General features: G+C 39.0%; 1 protein-coding gene across 7 annotated transcripts in view; it reads right to left on the reverse strand.

The window, feature by feature from the left end:
- Positions 1–12,825, reverse strand: part of CSMD3 (CUB and Sushi multiple domains 3) — a 2,085,767-nt gene that overhangs the window by 804,578 nt on the left and 1,268,364 nt on the right. For all 7 annotated transcript variants that reach the window (XM_073679791.1, XM_073679790.1, XM_073679789.1 and 4 more), the window contains 2 exons: positions 8,890–9,105; positions 8,405–8,593 (listed from right to left, as the gene is read on the reverse strand). In XM_073679791.1, coding sequence (XP_073535892.1) covers positions 8,405–8,593; positions 8,890–9,105 — 405 coding nt within the window. The remainder of the gene's footprint in view (positions 1–8,404; positions 8,594–8,889; positions 9,106–12,825) is intronic.

The raw sequence follows: 12,825 nt of genomic DNA on the forward strand, positions 1-12,825 counted from the left end.
ACACCGCCAGTTGGCGCTCGCAAGTGCCCTCTGCACAGTCAACACTTACTGCCGTGTCATTGGGGTTCAGTAATGTCAGCTGTTCCCCTGCTGTGCGGACGGCAATTTCTCCTGCTTTGTCCACATCCACTGTACTACTGATTTAAAACCTCCTCCAAATACACCTCTGGCTCCTCTGTTCTTAGTATTTACCCTGGGCTCCAATACCGCTAGTTGCTGCTCAGAAGTGCCGTCTGCACAGTCAACGCTTGCTCCAGTGTTATTGGGGTTCAGTAACGTCAGCTGTTCCCCTGCTGTGTGTCCGGCAAATTCTCCTGCTTTGTCCACATCCACTGTACTACTGATTTAAAACTTGCTCCAATTACACCTCTGGCTCCACTCTGTTTTTAGTATTTACCCTGGGTTCCAGCACCGCCAGCTGGTTCTCGGTAGTTCCATTTGCTCTTGTACCTTCTACTACCCATCCGGGTTCCAGTACCGTCAGATGGTTCTCGGCAGTGCCTTTGGATTAGGTGCCTCCTTCTCGGTATCCAAGTTCCACCAACGTCTGCTGGTTCTTGGCAGTGCTTTCTGGCACAGGTACCTCCTGCTTAGTAACCGAGTTCCAGTACCGTCAGCTGGTCTTCGGCAGTTCCATTGGCTCTTGTACCTTCTGCTACCCATCTGGGTTCCAGTACCATCAGCTGGTTCTCGGCAGTGTCTTTGGCACGGGTACTCCCTCCTGCCCAGCCTGGTTCCAGCACGCCAGCTGTTTCCGGGTAGTGTCAACGTCACTTTGCCTCCAATGCGTTGTCCTGTCGTGTTGCGGTTGGGTTAGCCGACTCTATGGTGCCTGCAGTTTAGGTGACTCCTATGTGGGCTGTGGGATCAGGCAATGAAGGCTGGTTCCATAGTGCCAATAGGACAAGCACCCCCTGTAGGACTGTGGGTTTTGGTAACTGCGGCCGGCTCGCGGCCTTGAACTTCTTTTTACATGGGCACCTTCTGCTACCCATCCGGGTTCCAGTACCGTCAGCTGGTTCTCGGCAGTGCCTTTGGATTAGGTGCCTCCTTCTCGGTATCCAAGTTCCACCAACGTCTCCTGGTCCTTGGTAGTGCTTTCTGGCACAGGTACCTCCTGCTTAGTAACCGAGTTCCAGTACCGTCAGCTGGTCTTCGGCAGTTCCATTGGCTCTTGTACCTTCTGCTACCCATCCGGGTTCCAGTACCGTCAGCTGTTTCTTGGTAGTTCCTCAGCTTTCTTGTACCTTCTGCTACATTTCCAAGTTCAAGCTTTTTGAAATGGTACTTGGTAATCACTCTGGATCTCCCTGACGAGGACTCTGAAGACGAGGACCCTGAAGAACAACCCTAAGAAGACGAGGACCCCGAAGACAACGACCCTGAAGACGAGGACCCTGAAGACCACCCCGAAGAAGACGAGGACCCTGAAGACCACCCCGAAGAAGACGAGGACCCTGAAGACCACCCCGAAGAAGACGAGGACCCTGAAGACCACCCCAAAGAAGACGAGGACCCCGAAGACGAGGACCCAGAAGACCAACCCGAAGAAGACGAGGACCCCGATGACGAGGACCCCCGAAGATGACGACCCTGAAGACCACCCCGAAGAAGACCAAGAAGATGACCCTGAAGAAGGTGACCAAGAGGACAAAGAAGAGAAGACAAGCACCAAGATACAGAAGAACAAGAGACAGAAAACCAAGAAGCAGAAATACAAGAAGCTGCAGAACAAAAAGCGGAAGAACATTAAGCATAAGACTAAAAATCAGAGCAAAACATAATATCTAAATTATAAGCAGAAGATGACTAAGCAGTGTATGGGGGTGAGTCCGTTCCTCCTCGTGGTGCCCCTGGAAAAGACCTGCTGCTGAAGGCCAAACTGAACGCGGACAAATCCTGTTGTAAATCTTTTGTGACGGGCAGAACGAAAGGTGTAATGTCCAACCTTTTATAGATAACAACTACAGGAATGCCTGTCACAAATAAGAATATGATGAAGAAGAAGAATATGAAGAAGATGAAGAAGTAGAATATGAAGAATGTAAAAAAAAAGAATAAAACGAAGAAGGTGAAGAAGAAGAAGATGAAGAAGGTGAAGAAGAAGAGGATGAAAAAGATGCTGAGGATGATGAAGGAGAAAGTGTGGGAGAAGTAAAAAAGAAGGTGAAGAGCATGGAAGTAGTGAAACATAAATATCTGACAAAATATAAAAATATTTAACATAGTCAATATTTCCGTAACTCAGAACGTCTTAAAAAAAAATATTAATTCCTGCTATTCCATTTGATTGGGCTAAACCTCTATGCCTTTATTGTCTCCCCCACCTCCCCCAATACATTCTACATTATTCTTAGTTGTTTTCCTTCATGTAGAATTAACCTACAAGGAAAGAAAGGGTTTATTTTCATTCCGATATTTCTGTCCCATTGACTTGCATTGGTTTCCGGTATCGGAATCGGCAAAATCCGATACTTTTTCGGTATCGGTCCGATCCAATCCGATCCGATATTTCCCGATATCGGAAGGTATCGCTCAACACTAATGCTGATTAGACGTGCACGGCCTCGGTCAATGCAAATGTATAGAGCAAGGCCGGACAGGTCTAATTGGAATGTGGACGGAAAGTATGCAAATTATATATTTGTGGTAACATGAATTCCCGTTCCTGGCAACGGCACCTGTGAATACTCAGAGAGCAGTGCACACATTGTGAGGATTCCGAAGTCTGCAGTCACATAGAGTAACTGCAGACCTTTAGCCTAAGGCTGGACAATCTCTTTAAGAGTCAATATATAACTGAAAGGCCAGTTAGTATATCTTCTTAAATTTTTAAATATGGATGAAAATAATGGATACAACATGGATTCAAAATGGAGAAAATATGGATGACACATGAGAAAAAAGTGATTTCATTTCTATGGATGTAAATATGGATGTAAATACAAACACAGTTTGTGTGAATGAAGCCTTCATGACGTATCTCTTTAATCAGTGTCTCTGCCTCTACATATTCTACTCTAAGATTCGTTAAAACAAACCTGGTGACAGATTCCCTTTAAGTCAATCAGCCTACTATCAGTTAACAGCAATACATAGAGGTCTTGATATTAGTGAGGAAATAAAATACATTTCCACAGGTTTATTAAAATCTATACTAAAAAAGTTTTCAATCCAAACTGACCATTTGGGGTGGGGGGGGGGGTTTAAGTATTTTTTTTTGTCTTGTCTGGTTTTTTGCACTCCTGACTTTTGCAGCAGATTTTTCAAAAGGGGAAAATAACTTTTGATGAATTGATGCAGATCTAAAAAAATGTATTTATTTTTTGACTCATTTATTTTTCTGCACCTTTTTTTACAGAACAAAAATCTCATTAAGCTTTAAAATGTTGCATATTCTTTACATCACAAGAAAAAAAGAATAGGTTTTGTTCTCTACTAGGAAACCAGAGTACAATTGTGCAAAACATTTTGTAGCATTTTGAATTGTCACAAATGAAAAACTAAAATATCTGGAAAACCAAACCATGACCATAATGATGAATTAAAATAGTTGAAACCAAGAAAAGTTATATTGCCACATTTAGTATTTTCAGAGTTTTTGATGTTGGCGATTTTTTGCATAATTTCTGCACCTATTAGGTAAATTAAGTTACTTGCATGTTTTTCATTGCTTTTTTTAATGTGTTTTGTACTTGCTTTCTCATCTTATTTCTGACCCTGCGGTTTTTGTCTCTTTTTGTTATGTCATGTTTTAAACAAAGCTACTTTGTTTTTGATGCTTCCGGGTATTTGGCTTTTACAGAATTTTATTACATGTGTTTGTATTAGCACTAAGAATGCATATGCATTTTTTTACTTGTGGATTTTCCACATCTAAAAGCAATTCTATGGCCACAGCCCCAATATCAGTACTTGGTCAGTATCCAGTCAGTATTTTTTCTTAGGAGTGGGAGCCAAATTTATAGCACGCACCACTGTTCAGTTTATGCAGCATAAAAAAATGCACAGTGGGAATGAGTATTCTATAAGTCCCATTAGTTTTTCTTAAACTGTAAAATACTGCATTTTTTTGCACAGCAAAAATAACCAGCACCAAAAAATCACGGTAGCAACTTAACCTTAAAAAGGTGCAAACCAAAAAAAAATGAAAAATGTGCAAATAAAGAAAAGAAGTAGAACAGTTTTTACTCCAGAAAAATGGAGGAAAAAATTATGAATATTGCCCTTTGTTATGCTCAGAACTCTAAAAATTAGCTTTAACTAAATTGTATTAAGCTGCAATTCCAAAAGCAGCCTGATAAAGAGAGGCGCTGCTTCTGTGGGTGGGGTGGTGGGGGACTTTAAATATCTTTGAAATTTACAATAATAAAATAACTTTTTTTTTCTTTTGGAAAATCAAGCACAACATGCTGTACTACTATTGAGACTTGAGCCAAATGATAAACCCTGCTATGGCGAGGTTGGGAATGTAATGGGTGAAGAGTTTCAGAGTTCTTTGAAAGTTTTTCAAAGTTTTCTTTTTTGACATTTTCCTCACGCCACAGTTGGGCAGCAATGATTACTTGAAAGTGTTGATCAACCATAGGTACATAATGCCTCCAGCTCAGCTTTACTTGATGTCACAGCTTCTGCAGTTGTTTGAGGACATTAACTTTCCATTTCCAATGCTCCCATTTAGGATGAGAACTTTTCTCGGAGATGACTTGCCTGTGGGAGAGTTCCGTAAAGTGATCTTTTAAAACAAATTCAAAGAGGACTGTGATAGATGATAAAAATTGTAATTCTACAGAGAGTAGCTGGTATTTCCTGCAATTTTTCAGTAATCGTGTGCAAGCGGAAACCAGATTTAGGATTTATTGTAAAATCAGAAGTTTTAGGCACCAATTCAATCTGGTCTGGTCTCGTCATAAAGGTGACAGATAACATTTAAAAGGACTTCATGATTATTTTAATCTTAATGTCCATTACATTCAATTAAATATTATGTAATATCATATTAAATCATAATACATCGCAGTATTTATACAATTGAGGATTATTGGTTTTGTCTTATGCAAGAAAACAAAGAGGAATATTTTTTCTTTTAAAGAGAAACGGTCACCCGCATTATGCTTTCCAGTCTGACAGTAGCATATAATAGGAACATAGATCCTGATTCCAGTGCTGAGTCCCTTCCTGGGCTTCTTAGAGTAGTTTCTATAAATCACTGTTTTATCTGCTGCAGCTCTGCTAGTCTTCTCGGTGATGAGCTCAGGCTAACTCCACCCACATCATTTATTGACAGCTTTCTCCCTACATTGTGCATAGTTAGCTGCCAAACAATGGTGTGGCAGAGAAAGCCAGAGCTTACAAAGACAAGATTACATAGCAGGAGGTTTTCACCAAGAGGAATGCCAGAACTGTAGCAGAAAAAGTCAGTTTTTATCAATCCTACAGTAAGAAGCCCAGTAACTGATACATGAATCGAATCAGGGACTCTTGCCTACGTTATGCTGGTATCAGATGGTGAAACAAAATCTCAGTGACAGATTCCTTTAACTAACTAGAAATATATATGTCCAATGTATTGTGTCAAGAATTGTGTATTCACAGATGGAAGCTTTGCAGTAATTTTTTGTCACTATGTTTACAATGGCAGAAATTACAAAAATTCTGGGGCAATTTGCTCCCAAAAATTGTCCTTTAGAAGTTTTACTACATTTATTGCGTTTTGAAAACTTTCTGCACTTTGTCTGATAAAGGGTATGATCTTGCTGGAATGGGGTATGATTTACAGTTTGCATTGTTTGCCAAAGTTTGACAGTATTGATAAATATGCCACCACCAAATTAGGAAAAAAGAGACAAATCCGAATTTGGTTATATTGATGTCACTTAGGCTTGGTAAAATGCACTAGGGCTGCAAATTCTAAGGGGAAATACATGGGATTTTATTATTGGAATACGTGTGGATAAAGAATTAGCTTTTTTTTTCTTTCTGGATCTCTGCATTACTGTTGATACTTCACTGATTGATTGGTTTCTGCAATAAAGGAGCCTCTGCTTGAAAAGCAGCTTGTCTCCTCAATCTGCAGACGAGTAAAACATTCATTGATTTAATATTGACAGCTGGTGATTTGGAGTTTTGATTGTTGCTGGCAATAATAAATAAGGAACAAGTAATTTTCTACATTAAAATGGACATATAATTTCAAATACAGATTTTTTTCCTACTTGTGTGTTGTTAAAATCTGTATTTTTGAATGCAATCAATACAAGAAAAGTAACTTGGCTGACATTATATATGCTAAAGCGCATTCAGGAAATTCCATAATTCATTCATTAGTATTTATTGTTATGAACACTTCAGAACTGAATCCATGCTAGTGCAGGGCATAAATTTTACTTTGTGTAATTCTGTCAGTTTGGAGTACAGTTAGGGGATAAAAAAGAAAAAAATACAAAAAACAAAATAAAAAAACATTTACAGAATAGAAAACTAAAATATGAATCTACTGCTGGCAAAAAAAATGCTTTAAGGGAAGCATTCACTAACTTTATTATCGGCATTAGGAAGTTTCAATATTAAAGCAAGTAATCAATCATTTAATGGTTTATTTCCATCTTTAAAGCTCAATTTTTTCTTATCAGACCACGTTCACGTGTTCAGTATTTTACATCAGTATTTGTAAGCAAAAATCAGGGGAGGAACAATCAATGGAAAAGTATAATAGAAACACGTCACCGCTCTGCATTTTTCACCCACTGATGATTTTGGCTTACAAATACTGATGTAAAATACTGACCAAATACTGAACGTGGCCATACAGCTCATTCACACGAGTGTATAACTTGGACGAGTGCTATCCAATGTTTTATCAGACAGCACTCGGACCAATGTTATACTATGGGGCAGTGCAAAGCTGCGTTTTTTTTTCTCATATAAATTCGGCATGCTGCGAATGGCTCCTCAAATCAGATCACGCACACTTATTTAAGTCTATGTCATTTGAGTGCAGTCCGATTTATGTGGACACAGACAATGGAGAAGATGGAGAAATTAACTTCTCAGTCTTCTCACCTGTGCTGTGATTCTCTCGGACCAATGTTATACTATGGGGCAGTGCAAAGCTGCGGGTTTTTTTCTCATACAAATTCAGCATGCTGCAAATGGCTCCTCAAATCAGATCACGCACACTTATTTAAATCTATGTCATTTGAGTGCAGTCTGATTTATGTGGACACAGACAATGGAGAAGATGGAGAAATTAACTTCTCCGTCTTCTCACCTGTGCTGTGATTCTCTCTGCTGAGAGAATCGGATCACAGTAAAATGACACTCGGATCAAACTCTGATCAGTCATTACCATAATCGATCCAATACTCTCGCCCAACATGTGGACAGCAATGATGCTGTTTTCTAAAGTACAGTATACATTTGTGTCTTTGATTCCTGTAGAGCCCTTTCATCGGGAGTTGATTCCCTACGCTTAGTGAAAACTTTATCAACTATATTAAGGCTTTCAAAATTTTACTCTAAGTTTTAATAGCCCAGGTTGGGGTAGTCTAATTTTGGAAATTCTTTCTGGATGGCTCATTATATTAATGTATTACCTGGGCAGACAATTTTTCTCTATGAGAAAGGTACAATGCTTTTTTTTCCTCCTATAGCTGTGTTGAAGGGAAAGTGAACACTTCCAAAGGAGTTCTCCAACATATCCCTGGGTTTAACATATATTAAATAAGCAATCCCATCAAAGTTTTTGTCCTCTTAATACATAGCTATCATCATATTATATAACACTGTGTACTTACAATTGTTCTTTTTGCCTTTGTACCCAGCAAATTCTTCTCTTTTCCATTAGGTCTATGATTTCACATGATTAAAAACTGACTAGCTGAATCCTTCTAAGCTCTATATAGAAATGGGAAATCTCTTTTCCATGGGTGAGTCATCCTCTTCTTCAATTCCTGAACAAGCTCCTCCCCTCTTCCCCCCTGCCAGGGAATTTTGCAAGGATGACTCATGCAGGAAAAATAGACTTCCCATTTCTGCATTGAGCTTAAGGATTCAGCTAGTCAATTTTTAATCGTGTGATATCATAGACCTAATGGAAAAGAGAAGAATTTGCTGGGTAGAAAGGCAAAATGAGCAATTGTAAGTACACAATGCCATATGATATGATGATAACTATATATTAAGAGGATAAAAATGTTGATGGGAGGAGGAGCGCTACTTTAAGTTGACCAGTCTAGAACACAGTAATTGGGAGTGTACTATATGAAAAGCAAAATAGGTTAAAAAAATTCATGCAACAGAAAATTCTTCACAAATTAATGTTAGTTTAACATTGCAAGTGTATTCAGCAAAATTCTTAATAGTGACTACACAAACAAGCAAATGAAAGCAGCTGACCACGTACCCACACACCTTGGCAGAGGTGCACTCCACACACGACGTCCACCGCCAAGACATATAATTTCCAAAACTCCTTCCAGTCGATACCCAGCTGAACAGGTGAATGTAATCAGGTCACCTACTGCAAAATTATTCCCCTGTCGCCTTCCATACTGTGGAATTCCTGGATCCTCACAAGGCTCAAGGCTGTATTCTTTAATGAAAATAAAAAAATAAATCAATAAATAAATATATTGTATTATTTTTTTCAATATATCTAAAAAATTACATTATACATAGATGTTGTTATATTATATATTATACTATATACGATAATCTAGAGTAAAACTTTCAATAATATTTTTAAGTGTTGCTCTTAACTAACTGATTAAGCCATCTAATAAACACTATAAATATGCTCATATTTATATAAATTAATATTGTATTTATTTTTCAAACATAAAATATGTCCATCGAATAATAAATGTTGAATTGACTTCACATCCTTACCGGAAAAGGTAATGTTGAAGCCTTCATAGGATATTGAAAAATCAGAAATAAAACGTAACTGAGCTCTGAAATTTCCATAGAGACCGGCATTAATTGCTGAAGGGAGCTCGGAGCCAGTGAGTCGTGCCAGTGGCTGAGTAAAACTGCCATTTTCAGTGATTAGCAAGTAGTCATGAAGATCTTCCAGGTGAAAGGTGTGAAAGGTGAACTGTACTCCTGAAAGAGTAAAATAGATTTAGAGACGCTGATCAAACTGTTATCAAAAACTCAAAATCACATAACATGATACAATTTGGTATTATATTATATACCTGGAATATAATTTCAATTCAAATATGGGCAAAAAACGGGGACTCAGAAATAAACGATTGTCACTTCAAATTATAATATATGAAGTATATATTTTGATTGCTATTTTTCCATAAACAGATAACCTTTTAATACATAAGGAACCATCATTGAATTTACTCGTTATCTTGCTGGAATGCACTGAAAAATTTGGCAAGTGCAAAATATATTCGTGGAGCCCCTGCCTCACATTTTCTAAATCATTCAGTTGATTTGACCTGCTATCATTCCGAAGTTTTGACTAGAGATGAGCAAATATATCCGAGTGGAAATAAATTATATTAAAATTTTACAAAAATCCATATTCATCAAAAAATGAATAAAAGTTCTTATACTCACCTCACCTAGTCGTCCCCACCTCTTCGTCCCCTCTTAAACTCACCTCACCTCTTCGGCTCCTCTGTTCCTCATCATTACCCATCCAGACCTCCCAGCTTCTTATAATCTCTGCTGCTTGTGCTAAAAATCACTGAGTTTCTCACACTGAGCCAGGACTTCTAGCTCTGATGAGGACCAGGATGGTTCAGCACATGTGCTCACGAAGTCCCGATGCACGTCATGATGCCATGAACTTTTGCACGCTTGTAAGCTTTCATTTGGCTGAGTGAGATTTGGAAACCCTACACACAGGTGACACATGTAATGTGATGACAAAATATTCCCTCACACTTTTGGTACTCCTCCCTTGGATGCCGGTGGCATTGTACTGTGGCGAAGGAGACAAAAAAGGAAGCAGGAGAGGCCATTATAATTAACAACAGATAGCCTTTTACTGAGGTAGTTGACGTTTGATAGACATAACTAATGAATGACATCAGACTGGGTGGTATTCATGGATGACTTTGACAGAGTTTTCATATAAATGATTATACATGCCAGCATTTTACATTTTTTCTAAATTGTGATGTCACAATCATACAAATTCATTTGAGCAAAACCCATCTTCACGGCTTTCTGCACAACCGACTGCAAAAGCTGTCTTCCCAGATGCTCCCATGAGGCAAGACATTGAATTTTTTCTCCAAAATATTCCACACTAGGCTGCCAACTGGCAATCCACCACTGTTATAGAGTGACCTTGTTCAGCCTTCAGCAGTCTCAAAACTTCCCATATCTCTGCTCCACCATTTTTCCCAAATATACTCCCATTTGGGCCTCTCCCAGACTCCCACTAAGCTGTACTCATTTCCAAAATCATACTTCTGCCACTGTTTATGTATTCTCATTAAGGTAGAATTTGTGTTTGGTGTGGCAGATGCTCACTGTGCTGTAACTACAGGCACTCTGATGTACTAGGCCTTTGTAGCCCATTATATTTCTGAAGCCCCTCCCTGAGCTTCCCACTTATTGCTAACCCTTTCTTATCCAAAACTTCTTCAGCTAGCATTTAGCTTTCACAGTAGACTTATAAACAATGCAGCAATTGAGAAAGTCATCAACATTCAACATTAAATTTATTTTGATATCTTCAGAGGGGTGCAGATGGCTCTTTTACTCTCTTACATGCTTGCACACAACCCTTCCAAGCCTCATAAGGCCCGGAAGTCCTGGCTCAGTGTGAGAAGCCTGGTGAACTCAAAGCATCTTTCAACAATCAGAAGATGCATTGAAGACCAGACGAGTGAATCAATGAAGAGAAGAGGGGCCAGAGGTAAGGTGGATATAAATGGCTTAATTACTTCTTTACTCTCTGCATGTTATGTTTATAATACTCTAAGGTCTGGGGAGGACCTCATCTCTACTCATGAACCCTATACACAGGAACTCTCAGATTGCCAGAGCATTCCTGTGTACATTCCTCTGGCAATAGAATATCTCCAGAAGAATGTAAAGATCAACCATTGGAGAACCAATAGGCAGGATCCATCTGTCCAAAGGACATTGGATATCGATAGGTTCAGCAGACTTAAGTTTAATGTGTATGGTGTCCTTTAGACAAAGAGATGGGAAGCCAAGATGAATTGCAGAAGTGTTGAGATGCCAAGCCTACTATCATATGAATTAAATTTGGGTGTTGTAAGATTCAACAGGTTCTCACCTAGATGAGATCATGGAGGCTAAGTATAATGCATATTCATTTTTTTGTACAGTATCTCAATATACTGTTTCCATTTCCTGCATGTTTCTTTTGTTGATTTTGATGTTTTTTATTTGTAACTTAATATTAATTTATAATGTTGAGTGACTATATATCATTAACTCTTTAGGCAAGCATGTTGAACAGGCAAACTCTGCATGTGTCACAGCTGTCTAACAGCCGTGACACTTGCAGGCGCGACGACAGTGAATGAAATGCCGAGCATGCCAAAATACTCGGCGAGCACCCGAGAAAGACTTAATGATACATACTCGCTCAAGACTATCAATTTACTTAGCCATTGTGTATGTACTAGTGTTGAGTGAGCATGTTCGTTTAACCTTTTAAACGAGCATGCTCGGGTACTCGCCGAGTAGTTTTGGCATGCTCGGCTTCTCTGTTTGATCTGCCGTGGCTGCATGTGTTGTGGCTGTTAGACAGCTGTGACACATGCAGGGATTGCCTGCTTTTTAGGCAATCTGTGCATGTGTTACAGCTGTCTAACAGCTGTGACACATGCAGCCGCGGTGGATCAAACAGAGAAGCCGAGCACGCCGAAACAACTAGGCGAGTACCCGAGCATGCTCATTTAAAGGGTTAAACGAGCATGCTCACTCAACACTAGTGTGTACCTATTTATTTTCACATCTTTGAATCTACTGTAAAAAAAATTAAAAATGTTGGATCGTATCTCTTTTATTGCACTTTGACTGCTAATGAGATATCTGTTTAGCATCTAGGATGCCATTGAGACACTGTGAGCATAGAACCTTTTATGTTACATAGTATAGGTGTAAAAAAAGCATCTGTCCATCAACTTGAACAATGAGAGGTGCAAAGAATGGATGAAGGGAACTCTTAGGAGTTGTCTCAAAATGAGGATCTAGGAATAAGAAAGCTATTAAAGATTTTTGTTATACAGTACAGACCAAACGTTTGGACACACCTTCTCATTTAAAGATTTTTCTGTATTTTCATGACTATGAAAATTGTACATTCACACTGAAGGCATTAAAACTATGAATTAACACATGTTGAATTATATACTTAACAAAAAAGTGTGAAACAACTGAAAATATGTCTTATATTCTAGGTTCTTCAAAGTAGCCACTTTTTGCTTTTATGACTGCTTTGCACACTCTTGGCATTCTCTTGATGAGCTTCAAGAGGTAGTCACCGGAAATGGTTTTCACTTCATAGGTGTGCCCTGTCAGGTTTAATAAGTGGGATTTCTTGCCTTATAAATGGGGTTGGGACCATCAGTTGAGTTGTGCAGAAGTCTGGTGGATACACAGCTGATAGTCCTACTGAATAGATTGTTAGAATTTGTATTATGGCAAGAAAAAAGCAGCTAAGTAAAGAAAAACGAGTGGCCATCAATACTTTAAGAAATGAAGGTCAGTCAGTGCGAAAAATTGGGAAAACTTTGAAAGTGTCCCCAAGTGCAGTTGCAAAAACCATCAAGCGCTACAAAGAAACTGGCTCACATGAGGACCGCCCCAGGAAAGGAA

This window comes from Phyllobates terribilis, unplaced genomic scaffold (assembly GCF_046119375.1).
Source record: "Phyllobates terribilis strain yellow unplaced genomic scaffold, ASM4611937v1 Scaffold_4__5_contigs__length_816908805, whole genome shotgun sequence".
Classification (NCBI taxonomy): Eukaryota; Metazoa; Chordata; class Amphibia; order Anura; family Dendrobatidae; genus Phyllobates; species Phyllobates terribilis.